The sequence below is a fragment of the Oreochromis niloticus genome, linkage group LG4 (assembly GCF_001858045.2).
Source record: "Oreochromis niloticus isolate F11D_XX linkage group LG4, O_niloticus_UMD_NMBU, whole genome shotgun sequence".
Lineage (NCBI taxonomy): Eukaryota > Metazoa > Chordata > Actinopteri > Cichliformes > Cichlidae > Oreochromis > Oreochromis niloticus.
The window spans coordinates 6,308,183-6,329,100 of record NC_031969.2 but is presented as its reverse complement, the minus strand read 5'-3'; the positions used below and the strand labels follow the sequence as shown (position 1 = coordinate 6,329,100).

General features: G+C 40.7%; 1 protein-coding gene, 1 long non-coding RNA gene and 1 pseudogene across 3 annotated transcripts; 2 read left to right on the top strand and 1 right to left on the bottom strand.

Moving 5' to 3' along the window:
* The first annotated feature begins 3,361 nt into the window (after positions 1 to 3,361).
* LOC109202010 (uncharacterized) lies at positions 3,362 to 5,505 on the top strand. 2 transcript variants are annotated; one of them, XR_003219869.1, is made up of 3 exons: positions 3,362 to 4,291; positions 4,762 to 4,978; positions 5,180 to 5,505. It is a non-coding gene; the product is annotated as an uncharacterized LOC109202010 (long non-coding RNA). The 2 variants fall into 2 exon arrangements; XR_002061971.2 differs by having other exon boundaries at positions 3,362 to 4,978.
* Positions 5,506 to 5,645: 140 nt separating this feature from the next.
* Positions 5,646 to 11,022, bottom strand: LOC109202008 (G2/M phase-specific E3 ubiquitin-protein ligase-like; annotated as a pseudogene).
* Positions 11,023 to 14,542: 3,520 nt separating this feature from the next.
* On the top strand, positions 14,543 to 20,533 carry LOC109202009 (deoxyribonuclease-1-like). Its single transcript, XM_019358246.2, has 10 exons — positions 14,543 to 15,286; positions 16,388 to 16,533; positions 17,246 to 17,384; positions 17,812 to 17,900; positions 18,003 to 18,083; positions 18,996 to 19,096; positions 19,301 to 19,413; positions 19,502 to 19,656; positions 19,734 to 19,827; positions 20,341 to 20,533. The coding sequence occupies exons 2-10, from the start codon at positions 16,514 to 16,516 to the stop codon at positions 20,386 to 20,388; spliced, it is 840 nt and encodes a 279-aa protein (XP_019213791.2). The 5' UTR covers positions 14,543 to 15,286; positions 16,388 to 16,513; the 3' UTR covers positions 20,389 to 20,533.
* Positions 20,534 to 20,918: the final 385 nt, after the last annotated feature.

The following is a 20,918-nucleotide window of genomic DNA, read 5'->3' as shown; positions in this document are numbered from 1 at the left end:
ACCGCAGCACAACGAGTTTCCCCTTCTTGCATTAGAGCAGAGGTTCCCAAAGTGTGGGGCCCGCCCCCTAGGGGGGGCGTGGTATGAAAAAAAAAAAAAAAAGAGCGCTTGGACACTGTGGACAGGTTTTTGACGGGGCTCCCACACAAACGCAAAGCAGGAGATGAACCATCGCCAAATATGTTTCCAAACCAACTTCCTTCCAAGCGAAAGACTAGAAAATATGGTGAAGCATATCTTCCCTTTGGCTTCACCTGCACAAGTGCCAAGGTAGGTCTCCCCTGCAAAATTAGTTTCCCTGCGTTGGGAGCAGTGGCGGTCCTAGCCTGTTTGGCGCCCTGGGCGAACACTCCCTCTGGCGCCCCCCCCCCCCCCCCACACACACAAAACATGTTAAGGATTGTACATTAACATAAAACTGTTGTCCACACACACATATGAAGAGAGAGAGAGAGTATGTATAGTATGCAAACAGTTACCAAACAGCCATCATAATTCGTCATACAATGAGAACAGGACAAATCAACAATTGACACTGACTAATTAATATTAAAATCTGTAACATAATGTATTGTTTGGAGTTTAGTCTGTTACTGTTACTATTTTTACCATTTCTTCTTGGAGCAACTGTAACCCACATTATTTCCTTAGGGATTAATAAAGTATTCTGATTCTGATTGTTTCAGGATGACCTGCCATTATCCAATGACACATCTGCTTACCTGTATCATTTGTTCGTTTCTTCTCCTCTTCTTTTCTCTTTTTTCTAAACTGAGCACCTGATGGCTTTGAACTTTTCTTGTCCATCTTTCATTGGTTTTAATTTTGCACTCCAGTATGAACACCCATCCTTCAACCCGAGGATCACCACAACATAACCTAACAGACCTACACCTTAGCTCACAGATTCACTTTGTCTAGGGTTTATTTCTGGGATTTCACACAACCCAGGATTCAAATCATGAATACATAATGGTCTTGAATTTACAACATTATGAATGAAATGCGCTCTATTTGGAAGCAGCAGGTCTCCCTCCCCTTTCGACGGGTTGTGTGTGAGACTTTAAATCATCAAACTGTAAATTATAAATTTTAAATTGTTATTGATCCCTTTACCCCGAGTCCTAAAGTGTATATTTATTTTCTTACTCTACTATATTTATTGTTCGTTTATTTGCACTGCTGTAACTGGAGCCTCGTCGTCTCGTCTCTCTCGTCTGGACTGTATGTAGCGGAGATGACAATAAAGTTTACTTTGACTTCAGCAGCGCGCAGGCGCACCGAGGGCTCTCTCGCTCACTTTTCGTGTATAGAATTTCGAAAAAACATCGGTGCAAATTATAAGTCTGTATAATAATGTCTGGTGTTTTCGTGTTTGTTGGTTTGTTTTTATTTTGTCTTATTTTGCGAGTTGGTTATTAGATGCTGCTCCAGCCAGCCAGAGAATCCCCCGCCGCCCCGCCCTCTCCTCCCTGTGCCGCAAGCAGCAGGCGCACCTCGCAAACGGAGGGCGCCCTTACTCCCAGCAAATGGGCGATAGAAAACCGATCGGTGCCTATGACATTCCCAATATGCGCTGGCTGATGTCGGGGCAGCATGAGTACGAGCATTTTTTTTTTTTTTTTTTGCCGATGCCCGTGATGCCGCCCCCCACCACGATGCCGCCCCGGGCAACCGCCCGTGTCGCCCGTATCAAAAACCGCTACTGGTCGGGAGCAGCGCTGGGCTCTCCAAATCACGGACAAACAGTATCCCACATTCTTGATTTTTAGTTCACAAACACTTCTTGTAATGACTAACTACTCCTGACATTTTGGAGATGTTAGCTCTTTATGCAGTAAAGTTACAGCGGGATACAAATAATAAAAGGGCTGATCCTGCCGTAATTTGTTCCCCCGGTTCAAATCACGGACAAACAGTATCCCACAGCTGTTTATGTATTTAAACCCATTTTGCACAGAGAGACATTTTTTGAAAAATGTATTGACAGCAATGTTGAACATTATTACACAGGAAAAAAAAAACAACTACACGTAAAATTATTACACCGTGACGCCTCTGCCTTTCTAAATGCAGGGACAGTAACTGCGTGTGTATGTAAGCGTGTAAAATCTGAAGATAGTCAGATTAACAGAAACAGTTTTTTGTCTCTATCTGCCATTCTGCAATTCATCTCATGTAAACAATAACGTGGCGCACAGCGTGACGTGAAAAGAGGCACATACCTTTGTCGTTGCGTGACGAACTCTGTAATCCTCGTCCACACATAAACGCAAAAAAGGAGTTTTAAATAATCTCCGTTTTCGGTGAATCGCAACGCCGTTTACGTGTTGACGAAAAGCCCAAACGCATAGAAACAGCTGCGTTTTCAAAAATACCCGTGTAGGTGTGGACGTAGCGTAAAAGAGTTAGTAGTATATTTTATTACTACCTGTAATTTATTGCCGTTTACTTGTATTTGCTTAATTGTTTACTAAATGTTTGAGGTGTGAAATAAACCGCAATGGAGCAAAATATGGGTGTGTGTGTTTGGAGGATGTGTTTGTGCGGGTAGGGGGGGCGCGAACATTTTTCTTGTAAAAAAGGGGGCCTGGCAAAAAAAGTTTGGGAACCACTGCATTAGAGCCTGTGATGTTTTAAGAGTTTGAATCGCGAGCCGATCACATTGCTCTGTAAACTTTTCAAGCACTTTAATAAACAAGCAAGCAATTCCACCTCTCGCATTATTGCGTAAAGTTGACAGCGCATCAGGCAAATAGGCAGGCTCAGTCCCCGGCCTACACTCCTCCTCTTCTTTTCTCTTTTTTTTAAACTTTAAAAACGGGCTGTGTGAGAGACTTTAAATCAACAAAATATAAAATATACATTTTAAATTGTTATTGATCCCTTTACTACGGTGGCCCTGAAGTGCAAACCACAAAAACAAATCACAAAACGCACAACAAATTGAAAAGCGCAAAAACAAATTCACTAAACGCAAAAACAAATTGAAAAGCGCAAAAACAAATTCACTAAACGCAAAAACAAATTGAAAAACGCAAAACAAATTGAAAAGCGCAAAACAAATTGAAAAGCGCAAAAACAAATTGAAAAGCGCAACAACAAATTGAAAAGCGCAAAAACAAATTCACTAAACGCAAAAACAAATTGAAAAGCGCAAAAACAAATTCACTAAACGCAAAAACAAATTGAAAAGCGCAAAAACAAATCACAAACCGCACAACAAATTGAAAAACGCAAAACAAATTGAAAAGCGCAAAACAAATTGAAAAGCGCAAAAACAAATTGAAAAGCGCAAAAACAAATTGAAAAGCGCAAAAACAAATTGAAAAGCGCAACAACAAATTCACTAAACGCAAAAACAAATTGAAAAGCGCAACAACAAATTGAAAAGCGCAAAAACAAAAGAAGAATCACAAAAACAAATTGAGAAGCACAATTACATTAAGAAAACCGGAAAGGGTAGGTACCAGTCGGCAACAGGAGACATCACTGATTGGATGTCCGCGCTGTTCATCTTTGGAACCGGAAGTTACTCTGCCTGTAGCGCATTATTTTCAAACATGAACATTAGCGGTGACCCAAACATAGCTGTCACTATTCGAGAATATTTTTGATTCAGGACATACATACGAGGTGATACTGGATATGCTCAAGTGTAATCATGACATTTCAATTAGTATGCGTACACTGAAACTACATTTAAAAGAATCTGGACTGTACAGACGAGGCAACTATTCTCCACTTCCTGAGGTGAGGCGTGCCATTTTGTCCGAGCTTCGAGGACCAGGACAATTGTTTGGATATCGGACCATGTGGCAAGTTCTCAAACAAAAACACAAGCTGCGTGTCAAGCGTGATGTAGTTATGAGGCTGTTGAGACAACTAAATCCTCAAGGAATCGCTTTGAGAACTCGGAGGTTCACAAGACGCACGTATCACTCCATGGGGCCCAATTACATATGGCATGTAGATGGCTATGATAAACTGAAACCCTGTCAGGATGTATAGATGGCTTTTCAAGAAGACTGATGTGGCTTGTGTGTGGAGCAACAAACAACAACCCGGCTGTTATAGCGCACAATTATATAAACTGTGTAAAGAGTCTTGGTGTGATACCAATGAGATTACGAACAGACTTCGGGACTGAGAATGGGACTATGGCAGCAATACAGTGTACCCTCCGTCACACGCACACGGACTATTATGCTGGATCGTCAAGCCACAGTTACGGATCATCTACTGGGAATCAGCGCATCGAGTCATGGTGGTCTTATTTCAGAAGAGGAAGGTGGGTACATTTGTGTCTGGTAGGTGTAAGCTACAGTGAAAGCTGATCAGATTGTTTTTTTACATGCATTTAAGAAAATAGAGTAGTGTCCTGCTGGACGTGTTGAAAAGTTGGATGAGATAGACGTTAACAGCCGTCACTTTATTGCAGGAACTCAAAATGGTCATTGTCAGCTGTTGTGCCGAAATGAGCATGCTTGCCTAGATTTAACGACGCCAATACAAAATGAAAAACTCAGACCAAACTCTCCACTCCTCACAATCAACACACAGAACAGAGTGAAAAGAATACAGCATTTTTAACAAGAACATTACTGCAGGGTCGCTACAATATTTATGGAAAACTAATATGCATTACTTTGTTTGACATCCATTTGTGGCATGTTTTAAATGGGACCAAAATGTAACAAACCCTATAAAATGACCAAGAACAAAGCTAAATTGATTCTTAAATATTAATTATATACCCAGGTCTCAGTTTTGGATGGACTTTTTTGGAGGCCTAAGAGACTCTGGAAACTTCAATGGAAGCCACGAACGCCAATGCTTGCTGAGATTCTGCTTCACAGGGGTTCTACAGAAAGACCTGGATGAATGCAAAGACCTCTGGAACAAACACAGGATCCGGCCAAGCAGACTTGCATCGTGTCCAGGGGGGATTCCAAACAAACTCTCTCTTGCCTCACAGGTATTTGAGTTCTTAACAAAATTAACCTTTTGCATCAAACTAAATGCAAGGTGTTGTTATTGCTTAAGTTGGTTAATATATATTCATAATTTTACACATAAGTATGATAGAGCAGTTTATAACATGTCACTGCATGCGTTGATTTATATAGTTCCATATTGTCAGCAAAAAATCCTTCACTGTTCTATTTTCATTTTGCAGATATGGTTCAAGAGACTGTGGATTTGCTGTTGAGGAGAGGGAACTGGATGTGTTTCCCGAGGAGGGGCTACCGGTTGGATTGTGTGGTGATCCAAACATTGGGGAATATTTACAACAGGCTGTACAACAAAACACACTGCAGCAGCCACAAGACTGGGAATCGGCCACAGAACTGTATTTGGCCCTGAAGGACATAGCTGGGTTTTAGATACCAACTGAACTTCAGTTTGTAATGACATTTGTCAGAGTTACTCTGACGAAGACACACACGGTGTCGAAACGTTAGTTTCTTTCCTTTTTTTGCACCTAATAAAACCTTTGGACTTGAGTGCTCCAGCCCTTCTGTTTTTCCTTCATTTTTTAATGTTAGTAGTGTTTCCTTTCCCTCTTGCTAAATTGAATATAATATTGTTCATAATATACAGCAACTGGCATGGATTTAAATATTAACATTTAACCACAAGGAAACATTTAAAATGTTCTTTAATAAAACCATTTACAAATAGTGTCCAGCATTTCTGTCACTTTTCCAACATACACAATATTCAGAAAAAACAACTAAATGTTTAACAATATGGAAGTTGCTTGTCACATAAATGTGTTAAGTAGTATGCCAACGGCAGCTGAACCTAACAGGGTAACTCAGTAACTGTAACTTGATGACCTTGCTGATTTAAGAACATCCAAATCCTGGAGCATTTTGAATTCCAAAGTCCATGTTGGCCTTAAAGATGCTGTATGAGTCACAGATGGGTAGCTTCAGAGTATTTGCACAGGTGTTTGAAACTGGAAAAGGCGAAACACTTAAAAACTGGATGCGTGGTGGTGGTGTCATTCCTGCCGGTGGAACTGCCGTCAGCCCTGTGGCAAACATCATCGAATCTTCCAGACACACTGCTGTTGCCTTCTCTGAAAGAAGAAAGTAAACACTGTAGTACATTACAGAAAATTTATTTCCTCACCTCTCCTTTCATAAAACTATAAACAAATAAAAATGGTCATTCAAACCTTCACAATCAAGGAGATAATCTGCCCAAAAGCCAAGTGTTAGGACCTCCTTATGCCGCTTGTTGCTTCCTGCTGGGCTGAGATCTGGTCTGAACATGCTCTCCAGTTCTGAAGCAGTCAGGGCCTTGGCAGAGAAGCATAGGAGTGGGGCCAGCACACTGGAATTTTGTTGCAGTGCACTTAAAAAATTCAGACTTTCCAGTCCATCTTTAAATCTGCAAAGGATAGACAAATAACTAATAATTGGTTTATAGCTATAACTATTGCAGTCTTCTAAATTGTGTTTAAATGTCTTTACCTACTAGATCTTTCATTATAAATTTGGACAGATTTCAAATGCATAGAATCACTCATACACAAAAACAATTCATAGCGCTCAGAAATTAACTGTGACAGCAAAAAAAGAAGAGCTCATTGGGATTTTAGCATTTAAAAAAAAATAGTGCTTTCACACTGGAATAAACAAGTGTGTCAAACAAGGGATCACCTCTTTTTATAAATAACTGAAAAATTAATCATGTTGCATGACTATGATTATTATGGGTCATTGTGAACAATAAATGTATACTAAATTAGAGTTCTAGTGTCAAAAGGTTAACAGCGTGCGACAGTGGCTCAGGAATTAACTAGTTGTTCATCAGATCACCGATGCTACTGAATCAGTTTTTTCATATACATCTGAAGGTCTGAAAATGTCAGTGGCTGCTGTGATGAGCAACTGGCCATCCTGAATTTAAAAGGAGTAATGAGTTTACCGTTGAATGACACTTTGGTTTCTTTCAAGGATGTACCATCTGAGGTACTCCTCCACAAATGCTTGTTTCTCAAAAGGCTTGACGTTTCTGAGGCATCCAGCAGTTTGGAAGATTGTGCTGTTTTGCAAAATAAGATTATGCAAAGACTCCTCTGATTCAGCTTTCAGAACCTATAAAAAAAAAAAGGTTTACTGTAAGAAAAACAAAAATATAATTTTCACTACTTTTACGATTCATTCAAACATTGGATTAAAAAAATAATCAATTTGTTATTTCACTTGTGTTGTTGGGAGTTGGAAATCTGTCCTTTCAGATTACAGAATCTACCTTGAACCTACTTTCAAGATATGATCCAACCCGGATAACTTTTATCCTGATTAAATCTTTTAAACTGGCCCCAAGTGTCTTCTAAGTAAACCCATTCCCTGAGCCTAGGTAATTTTCTACCTGATGTAGAATTTTTGTGATCTCCTCATCTTGCACATCTTCTACAGTGGCGCTGAAACTCTGATTCCCTGTGATGTGGTTGACCAGGTTCTTGGAGAGGAAATGTGGTGCTGGTCCCCCATGCACAATGGATACAGCGATCATCTTTCCTGCTAAAAAGTACTCATCTTGCCTGGCAGCTGTTATACAGGGCACATAATTATCATGGTTAATTGCTATTAAATATGCTAATGAAAAAAATACGCCAATTTTTATTAAAAGTTCCATTGTAATAATTACGGAGAAAACATCCACCTCTTGAATTATATACAAGATAACGGCTCTCTGGAGGTCCATCAAAGATGGGGCGATTTCACAGACTGCCCATAAGAAGTGTGAGGAATTCACGCCTCGGGCCACCTGTATCCAAACCTTCTTCAAAGCTGCCAGCATCATCATTAAACTTGATGAACATGTCGTAGTTGTCAGAGTATGTGCTGCGTCGAAATCCTCTAACAGCTCCATCCCATACAGCTGACCTTGATATATTGAACCTGCTGACCTTCTTGTGGTCAAGTCCCAGTGCCAAATTTGCAATAATTCCATGTGCCTGCAAATTGGTGTCTCTAAAAAAAAGGGAAACTTTTTTTTTTTTTAAAGGTATATATACTTCTCTCATGATTGCATGATGTCTTGTATAAAACAAGATGGCGGTTAATTGGATTCAAATGTTTAAATTACTAACACAGGTTCTTCTGGGGGCTCAGCAAACAGTGAATCGTTATCTAATTGCAAAGTAAAGGCGGTGGAGATTGTCTGCTGCACTGTTTTACTAATAAAATAGTTTTTTACCTGTTGTACTTCATTAGCAAGCACAAGATCCCCAGCACCCTTCCTTAGAGAACAAAGAAAAGCATTTTTGTTGTGTACTGTGAAAATATTAATTGACACTTTGAAAATATTTAAGCATCTTGATTAACAAACAAGCAATACAAGTATTATGTAGTCCATGTTCCAAAAACCATATACAGAATGAATGACAAAAGTGTATATCTCATTAATACAAAGTGTAGGCAAAAACAGTAAAAGATTACATGTTCTTCAAATATCACTTACTCATATTCTGCTGCTTTCTGTAAAGGACTGCTTTCATGTTGAAGTTCCCATGGCTGAAACAAACAAACAAACACACGCACGCGAGGACGCACACACACACACAAAATGTATTTCACATATAACTATTAACTGTTTTACTGAACTGAGGCAAATGGTGGTGGCTAAACAACAAGAAAACTCTATTAAAAATTTTAAATTGTACTTACCAATGTATCAGCAAGATCAAACTCAGAGGGCCTTTTAATAACAATCTCTGGGTCAGAGTCAGACAAGTCTGAGTTTTCTCCAACTACAAAACATGAAAACAAATTAAGCTAAGCTAACTAAATTCATACTAATGTATGAAACTTTATTTGATCATCAATAATAGATTAATACGAAAGGCATAAAGTTAGCATTTAAAACTCATGACTCAGTAGATCCAAAAATGGCTGAATTTCATGTTTCCAGGAAGAAACATAACATATACAAGCTAATTTAGGGAGCAATGGTGGCAGAGGAGTTAAAAGCCCGCCCTGTAATCAAAAGGTTGAAGGTTTTAGCCCTGCTCAGTTTGTCACAGTCGTTGTGTCCTTGGGCAAGACACTTCACCCTCCATGCCAGGTGGTGGTAGTGGGAGGGATAGGTGGCATCTGTGTACAGCAGCCTTGCTTCAATCAGTGAGTCCCAGGACAGTTGTGTCCACATTGTAGCTAATCACCAGCAGTGTGTGAATGTGTGTGGGTGAATGACTGGTTTTGTTGTGAAGTGTCTTGGGGGGGTTGTAGAACCCTAGAAGGTGCTATATCAAATACAGGCCATTCACCATTTTAATGTAGGTATGCTATTGACTTGGGTGCTTTATGCGTAATGTTATCATTTCACAATTTCAAAATTAGCATTTGTTGAAACTAAGGGAATGTGTGTCAAAATCCAAACAAACATTAGCAGCTTACCATCTTCAAAGTCACTCTTCAAGCAGATGAAAACATTGATTCTTTGATAAGGCTTGCCAACTTCAGCCTTATAAGCCTCAAGTGTAAATGGTCTTTGTGTTCCAGGGACAGTAATGACCTCAGTGCCATCCGGATACAGAAGAAGGAAAGGTCCATCTTTTAGATCTTTGTTAAAGTCCTTCATTTTTTTAACAGCTTGATTGAGCAGACTTGTGGCAGTAGCGTCAGGGTCTGTTGTTAGGAAAATAGTTTTTCCACGGTATGGCTTCAAACCACCCTTTTTAATGGTCATCAAGCCGACATTTATCTGTAAGGAAAAAGACATGAACAATGGGCCAAGTAGATACTAATATGACTCTAAGCAGATCTATTCAAACTTGAATATTTATTAACTGCAAAAGAGGGATCTTCCTGACAACCTAAATGTACAATTACTCATAAACAATTGTTCTTATTCTGGATAGCTTTACTACACTGAACATTTTTTACACAACTCCCCTAAGGAATAACAAAAGAATGTCATTAGAAAATTAACCTCAACTTGTTTTCAGACAGAGCTAGCCAAACTACCTGAACCTTTCTTTTTTCCTTTTTCTTTAAGCCCTTCCTCCCTTCAGAAAACTTTTGCCTCTCTTCATTTTTCTTTTTTCTGTATTCTAAGAAGGTGCTGAAGGTTGGAGTTGGGCAGTTTGAGGTAGTCTGTGATGCTAAAGGGAAACAAAGGAAAAATGTACTACAATGTCACACATTAAAGACATTCATTCATGTGACATTCCATTGTCCACACAACACGCAAATAAGGACAACACTGAATAATCTCACTAGAAAATTTCTACCAAGGAATGACAATGTAACTGATACTATTGACCAATACAATTCTACACCAGTAAGTTTTAATGTATAGACACATAATAGTGTTAGTTCCTAAAGTTAACCAAACATAATAAATGAACTAATTTATTATCGTTTCAGTTGTGGAAATGCTCAGAGGACTGTTCCACGAAGCAAGCTAATCCCAAAAGCCAGGCTCACTCTGAAAATCCAGGCTCGATTGCCCCAAATTCGGTTCCAGGAACCAGGCTAACCTGCAGTCTTTCTGCTCATTCATTATGCAATATGCTTGTGGACAAGTCTGGTCCGTGGCACCCTAGCTGCGAGGTTTGTTAACACTAGAACTGCCCTCAAACCTTCACTACTAGAAAGGTCTTGAGCAGTCATTTTGACAGCTGCGTGCATTTTCAAATGAGCCTCGATTTTCTGAGCTCGCTTAGTGGAACAGCCCTCTGGTCTGCTACGGTCTGGAAACAGCTAACGCTAGGCTAATAAATCAATAAATAACAAACATTTTATTATGCTTATTAACTTACTCAATGGGAGTGAAGTGTCTCCGATGCAAGATGCGTGATAAAGCCTCTCGCCACAGCCGCTGCAAAAGTTTGGTGACTCCTCAACCAGCTTTTTCCCATAGCTAGGACAAAACATTCCGCCGTTTTTCAAACGAAATGCGCTACAGGCAGAGTAACTTCCGGTTCCAAAGACGAACAGCGCGGACATCCAATCAGTGATGTCTCCTGTTGCCGACTGGTACCTACCCTTTCCGGTTTTCTTAACGTAATTGTGCTTCTCAATTTGTTTTTGTGATTCTTCTTTTGTTTTTGCGCTTTTCAATTTGTTGTTGCGTTTAGTGAATTTGTTTTTGCGCTTTTCAATTTGTTTTTGCGTTTAGTGAATTTGTTGTTGCGCTTTTCAATTTGTTTTTGCGTTTAGTGAATTTGTTTTTGCGCTTTTCAATTTGTTGTTGCGCTTTTCAATTTGTTGTTGCGCTTTTCAATTTGTTTTGCGCTTTTCAATTTGTTTTGCGTTTTTCAATTTGTTTTTGCGCTTAGTGAATTTGTTTTTGCGCTTTTCAATTTGTTGTTGCGTTTAGTGAATTTGTTTTTGCGCTTTTCAATTTGTTTTTGCGCTTTTCAATTTGTTTTTGCGCTTTTCAATTTGTTGTTGCGCTTTTCAATTTGTTGTGCGTTTTGTGATTTGTTTTTGCGCTTTTCAATTTGTTTTTGCGTTTAGTGAATTTGTTTTTGCGCTTTTCAATTTGTTTTTGCGTTTAGTGAATTTGTTTTTGCGCTTTTCAATTTGTTGTGCGTTTTGTGATTTGTTTTTGTGGTTTGCACTTCAGGGCCACCGTACTTTACCCCTGGTCCTAAACTGTATATTTATTTACTCTTCTTATATTTATTGTTTGTTTACTTGCACTGCTGTAACTGGAGCCTCGTCGTCTCGTCTCTCTATATACTGGACTGTATGTAGCGGAGATGACAATAAAGTTTACTTTGACTTCAGCAGCGAGCAGGCGCACCGAGGGCTCTCGCGCTCACTTTTCGCGTATAGAATTTCGAAAAAACATCGGTGCAAATTATAAGTCGGTATCATAATGTCTGGTGTTTTCGTGTTGTTGGTTTGTTTTTATTTTGTTTTATTTTGCGAGTTGGTTATTAGATGCTGCTCCAGCCAGCCAGAGAATCCCCCGCCGCCCCGCCCTCTCCTCCCTGTGCCGCAAGCAGCAGGCGCACCTCGCAAACGGAGGGCGCCCTTACTCCCAGCAAATGGGCGATAGAAAACCGATCGGTGCCTACGTCATTCCCAATATGCGCTGGCTGATGTCGGGGCAGCATGAGTACGAGCAATTTTTTTTTTTTTTTCCGATGCCCGTGATGCCGCCCCCCACCACGATGCCGCCCCGGGCAACCGCCCGTGTCGCCCGTATCTAAAACCGCTACTGCCCCTCATCCTTTCTACACAAAATCCTCGTCTTTCATCTACTTCATAATCAAGACTAATAGTCAGCAAACATCCTGGCTTCACTTGGACTCTCAAGCTTAAAATGACATTTTAATGTATTTAATATATTGAAAGTTAGGAAAATTTACCCTGAGGGGAGCATGAATGTTGACAGCAGCGGTGGCACGGAAATATATTCAGTATTTGCTGAGGCATCAGATTCTCGACAGCTGGCAGTAAAGAAAAAGACAGGTGGCTGGGTGTAGTGGACACCAGTATATATCTAAGTATTGTAAGCACTGACCTGGCAGATCTGATTAAAATGTTAAAAAACTAGAACTTAACCCTAATCTTCATCAGTTTGCTGCTCATCTGGTAAAACAACTGTAACATGCTGTAAATGTAGCGGTAGACTACTGTCCCCATAAGGCTGTGTGTGGGGGAACTTCCGGGGTACGAGTAAAGTTGGTAAACATCACCCGAACGCGCTGCGTCCAGTGTCATCATTTATACGTGGTGTCAGAAGTGCGAATGGCGGTCTCCACAGTATTTTTGAGTACAGTACGGTGCAGTTAACTGCGAGAGAAGTTTTCGCATTGGTAATCCGAACAAGACCGGCATGCACAACACCAGCTCTAGCAACAAGGCGCGTGTGCGCACTCGGTCGAGCACGAGCCTTACATGTCGGAGGGAGGAGACGGGGTCGGTGCACCGGTGTTCTGGGAAAGCTTGGATTCTGAACGCGAGGAAGCCAGGGATCCACACGTCACGATGGCGACCACGGTACAAATAACACCCCCAGAAACATTTGACTTTTCTCATCCTGCCGAATGGCCAAAGTGGATCAGAAGGTTCGAAAGATTTCGCATTGCAACCGCTCTTGATAACAAATCAGACGCACTCCTGTACGCTATGGGAGATGCTGCTGCTGATGTTTTGGCAGTTTTACCACTGTGCGATGCAGATAAAAAGAAATATGCAACTGTCAAAGAGGCATTTGACAAACATTACAAAGGAAAACACAACGTAATTTTTGAAAGAGCACAGTTTAACTCCAGACGGCAACAGGATGGGGAAAGTACAGAGTCGTTCATCACTGCTGTGCACAAACTTGCAGAAAATTGTGCATTTGGAGCACTCAAAGACGAACTCATAAGGGACAGAACTGTGGTTGGCATAAAAGACAAAAGACTGTCCGAGCAGCTGCAAATGGACTCAGAGTTGACTCTTGCTAAAGCCATTGAGAAAGTTAGGCAGAGCGAAACGGTAAAGAAACAACAATCAATACTTCACAGCAGCGCGGCAGTGGAGAAAACACTGAACATGGACACAATACGGTCAAATACAACATGTGGGAAAACGCAGACGTGGCAGAAGAAAGAACAAAAGCCAATCAAGCAAAGTGAAAAGGAATGTGGCCGCTGTGGTCGCAAGAACAAACACTCATGGAAAGAATGTCCAGCCAAAGAGGTACAGTGTTGAAAATGTCAGAAAAAAGGACACTTTGCTGTGGTTTGTCCCAATAGTGAAGCTGCAGCGCTACGCGAAGTGACAGAAAAACAAAAAGATACAGACAGCGAGGATTGTGTGTTCTTGGGAGAAGTAGGGACTGAGAGGTCACAGCCCTGGGTGCAAAAGGTCAAGTTAAATGGGCAAAATGTATATTTTAAACTCGACACAGGGGCAGATGTTACGTCTATTCCAGAAGGTTTGTACAGTCCAGACAGAGATAGTAAGCTGCAGAGACCCAGAAAGAAGTTACTAGGGCCAGGCAGTAGCCCACTCAATGTTAAAGGAAACAGTCTGACAACTCCTGGCGACCAGTCACATATATCTCAAGAGGTCTCACAGACACAGAGAAACATTACGCGCAGATAGAAAAGGAGGCGCTCGCTGTAACGTGGGCGTGTGAACGACTGTCATCTTACCTCATGGCCCTACAGTTCACTCTAATCACAGATCACAAACCCCTGGTCCCTCTTCTGAGCACAAGAGGCCTGGACGACCTGCCTCCACGCATCCTGAGATTCCGCCTCAGGCTGCTGCGCTTTACTTTCACCATTGTCCATGTTCCAGGGAAGAACCTCGTCACTGCTGATGCCCTCTCACGAGCACCGCTGGCGGGGCCTCCTTCTGCTGGGGATCTTCAGCTGGAAAAAGAGGTGGAGGTTTTCGTGGACTGTGTAGTTTCCCATCTCCCAGCCACAGATAAAAGGATGGAGGAGATTAAGTTGGCGCAGGAAATGGATGACCTGTGTAGAAAGGTGGTGTATCAATGTGGGACAGGCTGGCCAGAAAAAGGTAAACTAGATCCAGAGTTAAAGGGGTACTGGCAATACAGAATGGACTTCAGTGTAGTTCATGGTCTTCTTATGAAAGGGGAGAGACTTGTGATACCACCTCAAATGAGAGCAGAGGTTTTGTCACGTTTGCATGAAGGCCACCAGGGCGTTTCAAAATGCAAGGCCAGAGCAAAAGAGTCGGTGTGGTGGCCGGGCATCTCAACTCAAATACGTCAGATGGTAGACAGGTGCGAAACATGTCAAAAACATAGATTACAGTGCTGTGAACCAATGCTGGCAACTCCTGTTCCCGACCGTCCATGGCAAAAAGTCGGCATGGATCTGTTCGAGTGGTCAAAGAAACACTTCCTGCTGATTATTGATTTTTTTCTCAAGGTACATTGAGATAGCTGAACTGAGACACACAACTACAGAGGTCACTATTAATGCTATAAAAGAGGCCTTTGCAAGACATGGAGTTGCCGAGACTGTGGTATCGGATTACGGGCCGCAATTTTCATCAGAACAGTTCAAGCACTTTGCCAAAGAGTACCAGTTCACACATGAAACGAGCAGCCCTAGGTACCCCCAAGCCAACGGGGAGGCAGAATGCGCTGTTTGTACCATTAAAGACTTGTGGAAAAAGGAGCTGTTTGAGTCGTTACAAAGTATGTCTTTAGCTAAAAGGAGGAGGTGTAGCGGTAGACTACTGTTCTCATAAGGCTGTGTGTGGGGGAACTTCCGGGGTACGAGTAAAGTTGGTAAACATCAGCCGAACGCGCTGCGTCCAGTGTCATCATTTATACGGTAAGTATGAGCACTTTTCCTGCCACACTAAGTAAATCTTATGAAAATTCACTAAAGTGTATTATTATTTTGTCAAGCTTGAAATGCATTGTAAGTGGCGTTGATTTGTCTAAATGTATGGAATCTGTTTGTTCAGTTACAACTGGGAAGAAAACATTCTGACCAATAAGGTGGAGACGGTGGCATACTTGTGTTTTATCAGCCTATCGATAGGTTTTCTGAAGGTCTGAACAAATGTCTTGGTAGTTACATTTCAAGATATAACATTGGGACTGTCAGAAGAAAATTATGTTTTGATCAGTTACATGAAATGTATTCTTTATATCAGTGAAGCACGTTTACGTGACTTTTGACATATACCTTGTCTGTGATAAACAACTTGCAGCTTCCCCTTTTTGTTCTAGAACATACAGATTTAGAAAAGGGGAACCTCAGCTCTGAGAATAACTCTGTGACAGCAACACATACACACATACACAGACACAACTGTATAAATAAATCTCGCGGACGATGATAGAGCGCGTGTCCGTGAGTGTCTCCTATGCAGGCGCTCTGTGACCGTCCTCGCGAGTAAAAAGGCAACTGCAGTGTTTGTGTGTTTTCTAACTCAGGTGTCTCAGCTGAACAAAGAACGGCAGGGTGATTTAATGAAATCCCCTGTCAGGGACACTTGATACTTTAACAAGGCTGTATCATTATTACTATTGTTATTTTTAATGACTCTTATGCCTCTCTGCTGGAGCAGACCTAGAGTAGATATTATCTTTTGACCCTGTTCTCATGAACAAGACATCTTTCAAACGGCTTGAAGGAATTTCTTCACTTTCCGTAAGGATTTTGCCAAAGTTTAAGGTCATTCCAACACTGCGACACTCATTCTGAATTCATTTGTGAAGTGTGACAGAACTTCACACAAATGTCAAACAGGACAACAGTAACTTAAAACAATGCTGAAGTGTTACTTATTGTACGACAGGCAGAAAAGAATTTGAGGTTGCAACGTTATCCTTGTTGCATTCCAGTCTTGGGATCTGAGAACCTGAAAACCTGAACGCTCTGTAACCCATCCACAACACACCTTTTCTCTGCACTCCTCCCCAGCACACTGCAGTCACATGCACCTGCAGGTAGATAAAAACCTCAAAAGAGACACTGTTTGCCATTCTGCTCAGAAGCCTTTCAGGAGCATTCAGAAGGTTGATTCAAGAGTTCAAGCCACTCCTTACCATGCAGACATACAGGAGCAGGTATGGACCTCTCACTCTTACTTGCTACAAAAACATCTGAGCTGTATTCGGTGCAATACTGTGAGCCAGTTTCTTGTTTAGAATGGAGTTTTCAGGCTAAAGCAGTATTACAGTAACTTTTGTGCATTGTCACTAATTTATTTTTCCTTTCATGCACCTTTAAAGGCAAATATAATAGTATTTTCTGTTGCAGTAACGGATTGTGCTTTTACAAACACACTTCAACAGAACATGCAAACCATCAGAGAATAAATACAGCTCTGTTTCCATATTTGTCAACCTTTGCTCTTCCACAATAGCTTTTGGAGTAGCCTCCTTTATGACTGGAGTAACCTCAAGCCATAAAGTCCAAAACTGGACTTTATGGCAGGTAGATAAAAAGCCATGAAGTCCAAAACTGGACTTTATGGCAGGTAGATAAAAAGCCATGAAGTCCAAAACTGGACTTTATGGCAGGTAGATAAAAAGCCATGAAGTCCAAAACTGGACTTTATGGCAGGTAGATAAAAAGCCATAAAGTCCAAAACTGGACTTTATGGCTGAAAAACATCGAATGAAAGGAAAGTGCTTACTTTAGCCTGCAAATCAGTTTTTAATGCACAGGTTAGGAACTGCATACATACATGTAAAATAAATGTCAACTAATTTGTAAGTGTCAGTGTTTCATATGATTTATAAGTCATTTTTTAAACATGTAACCTGTTTGGTGTAGGATGCATTTGGTGTGCAGTTTGTGGCTTTTTCTGACCTTGCTGCATCTTTCCAACTCGCTGCTGCTGGGAGCCTTTAACATCAAATCCTTCGGGGACACCAAAGCCTCCGACGCCACTCTGATGAAGATCATTACCAAGGTCTGCAACCTTTCCCTCTTTGGTAGATATGACAGTTTGTAAAAAATGTTTACATCTACCCATTTTAATGCAATTTGGGTCAGAGTGCTTTCAAAACCAATCCAAAAGTGTTATCTTTGTGTGTGTGTGTGTGTGTGTGTGTGTGTGTGTGTGTGTTTTAAAATAGTTTGAATAGAATTTTGAGGAATGCTTTGGACTGTTTTGCCTGTCATAGGAGTAAACCTGAATATTCCCACCTCTGTGCTTAATGCTTAAGGAATGATCAATGAAATAACTGGATGTGCAACACATCTAGGATTGCCTTTGCAATCTAGAACAATGCCAAACACGTGAATTTTTTACTACAAGTTAAAATATAAACAAATGTGATGTTGCAAGACTGACAATCAGGTGATTTATTTTATTTTATTATGTTTGTGTTTTGCAGATTGTCAAACGCTATGACGTCATTCTGATCCAAGAGGTCAGAGACAGCGATCTCTCAGCGACCCAAACACTCATGGATTATGTCAACGAGTGAGACTGTCTACACACCTGGAACATTCAGAGTAACACTGAGCATGAAATGCAAAAATATGGAAACATTTTCTACAAGTGTGTCTTTGTGTTTTCCCCCAGAGATTCTCCTCAGTACAAGTACATCGTCAGTGAGCCTCTCGGTGCGAACAAGTATAAAGAGCGATATCTCTTCCTGTACAGGTACACCAAGATGAAAGGCAACTTAAGGAAACTAGTCCAAGTCTCTACTCTACACCCAGAGAAATAATATTCAATTCAATTCAATTTTATTTATACAGCACCAAATCACAAGAGTCGCCTCAAGGCGCTTTAGATTGTAAGGTAGATCCTACAATAATACATACAGAGCAAAACCCAACAATCATATGACCCCTATGAGCAAGCACTTTGGTGACACTAGGAAGGAAAAACTCCTTTTTAACAGGAAGAAACCTCCAGCAGAACCAGGCTCAGGGAGGGGCGGGGCCATCTGCAACAAAAAAATGGTTCTTTGGAGTGATGCAGTGTAAAAAGCATTTTTAGTTCAGTAGTTTCTCAGTTTCTTGCTCTAACCCTACTCTAAATATGTATTTTGTAGAAAGGGAAAATGTCTTTTTCATGGCAGAATGTGAATAGTTTTTCCTGTGTTTAAATTAGAATGATTGTTTTCTTTGTTTCATAAATGGCAAGCCAAACAATTTAACAAAAATAAAAATGACATGTTCACATTGGCTAGGGTTAATGTTAAAGTCGGGATTAGTGTTGGATCATCATCATCACTTAGACCTCAGAGGGTTAAAGAACCTCCCTTAAGTTTGTCAAATAACCATTCAAAACAACTTGATTAAAAAATATTTTCAGCATGTTTGTAGTGTCTGAGGCATGTTTGAAGTAATTTAATGGTAAATTCCCTCCATCTTTTTTCTGGCATAAATATACATCTTATTGATTTACACACTATTTCTCATTCAGAATTCAGAAGAAGTGATTTAAAAAGGGGGCAAAAGCAGAACTACAATAAATTTGTCCCGAGAAGCAACTGGACAGTTTTTAAAATAAAGTACACACTGGCAGCAAATGAAAAGGTGGTGATGCGGTATATTTTCTCCACAGAGAGGCGTTGGTATCTGTGGCAAAAAGCTACACCTATGATGATGTCCAGCACAACTTTAGCAGGAAGCCATTTGTCGTAATGTTCTCCTCCAAAAACACTGGTATGCTTTGGTGCTGTGGCATCAGCACAAGAGTTATTCAGCCGTTTTTCCATCACACTGATAATGATGTGGATTTCCTTATTCAAACATTTGTGCGTGATAGTTCCTGGGACATGTTAGTCACTAGTCATTTATCATTATCATGCAGTGTAAGTGCCTCTGTAACTCTCAACACTCTCCTTCGTTCCCTTCTCTTCCTCCTAGCTGTGAAAGACTTTACTCTGATCCCCCAGCACACTTGCCCAGGCTCAGCTGTTAAGGAGCTAAATGCTCTCTATGACGTGGTGTTAGATGTCCGCACTCGCTGGAACACCAATGTATATACAGACTACACGTAAAAATCATTTATTTGGTGAATTTGTGTGGAAAAAAACACACATTGAATCACACTACTCTCCCCTGCAGGACATTGTGCTGCTGGGTGACTTCAATGCAGGTTGCAGTTATGTGTCCGGGTCTGACTGGCAGCAGATCCGCATCTTCACTGACAAGACTTTCCATTGGCTGATCACTGATGCGGCCGTAACTACCGTGTCGCAAACTGTCTGCCCTTACGACAGGTAGACACAGATTGTGGCAGGTCGTTCTCATGTTTGCACACAAACTCTAAACTCCAATCATCTTTCTGTATTTGCAGGATTGTGGTCACAACGGACATGATGAGAGGAGTGGTGCAAAACAGTGCCGAGGTGTATAACTACATGACGGACTTGAATCTCATACAAAAGCTGGTAACAGATGAATTTCAATCCTTATCTCTATAAAAACTCAGTTTAACTAAAAAGCATAACCTGCCTCATTCCCCATTGACGCTAATGGAAACATTAATATAAAAAGTTAACTTAATGCTGTGTTCACTGCAACTGAGACCATAAACTCATCAGCAGAATGTTTACTGGGCTCCAATAATAAGAGAGCCATTCTACACAAAAGGCAAAGCAGTCGCCCCCTGCTGGCCATTAGAAATAACGCAGTTTTAAAGCACTTTTGCTTTTTTAATATCTGCTTTGAGCTACAGAAAATTGAGTACCTTTGTAAAGCAATGGCTGTAGTAATGACCACAGAGGTGCAAACAAAATCACTAATGTAATGTATACTGTAGTGATGGCATTACCATGCAGGCACATTGAGTTTTTCAGCACAGTGCACTGGGAAAAAATCAGTTTAACTGTGGAAACTGAAGCCGTCCGTGGCAGCAAACTGTGAGCCATTAAAAGAATGATGTCTCTGTCTCTCTCTCTCAGGCGTTGGCTGTCAGCGACCACTTCCCCGTGGAGGTGAAGCTGAGTTAGGCTCGCGTTGCTTGAACCGTGACTTCCACAAGCTTTCCACACATCGTGCTCAATCTGCAGCCAGCACAATGATCATTCAATTGGGGGACTACTGTCAACCACAGCTTCATGAAATGCAAATGCACAATAAAGCTACTAAAGAAAACCTGTGTCTTGGAACTGGGATGGAAAAAAAAAGAATTCAGTGTCTTATTGCAGTAGAGCATACATGTGTGAAACGAGTCTCTTTTGAACATTTACTAAGACCCTTTCTTGATTTGGAAAATCTGTTTAGATTTAATAACGCATTTGTATTTTATTTCATTTCCCTTGTCTGCTTAAATGTCTTCAGTTTTGAATTTCTAAAAAATTCAAATTCATTTCCCAAAACAGCTCATACACACAGCAAAACACTAACCTGCAAAAATATGCCAAAAATGTTGGAAAAAACATTCCTCTAAAACTTTAACTCTTGCCACTTTTTTCTCTGAAATTTACAACTTTAATCTTGACATTATTTTTTTTCTTGAAATTTTAGCTCCCACTTTCAA

Coding starts and splice junctions, on each gene's coding strand:
- LOC109202009 (XM_019358246.2), top strand. CDS start 16,514: ATGCAGACATACAGGAGCAG. Junction 17,901..18,002: donor CTCATGGATTATGTCAACGA/GTGAGACTGTCT, acceptor GTTTTCCCCCAG/AGATTCTCCTCAGTACAAGT. Junction 19,097..19,300: donor GTTCTCCTCCAAAAACACTG/GTATGCTTTGGT, acceptor TCTTCCTCCTAG/CTGTGAAAGACTTTACTCTG.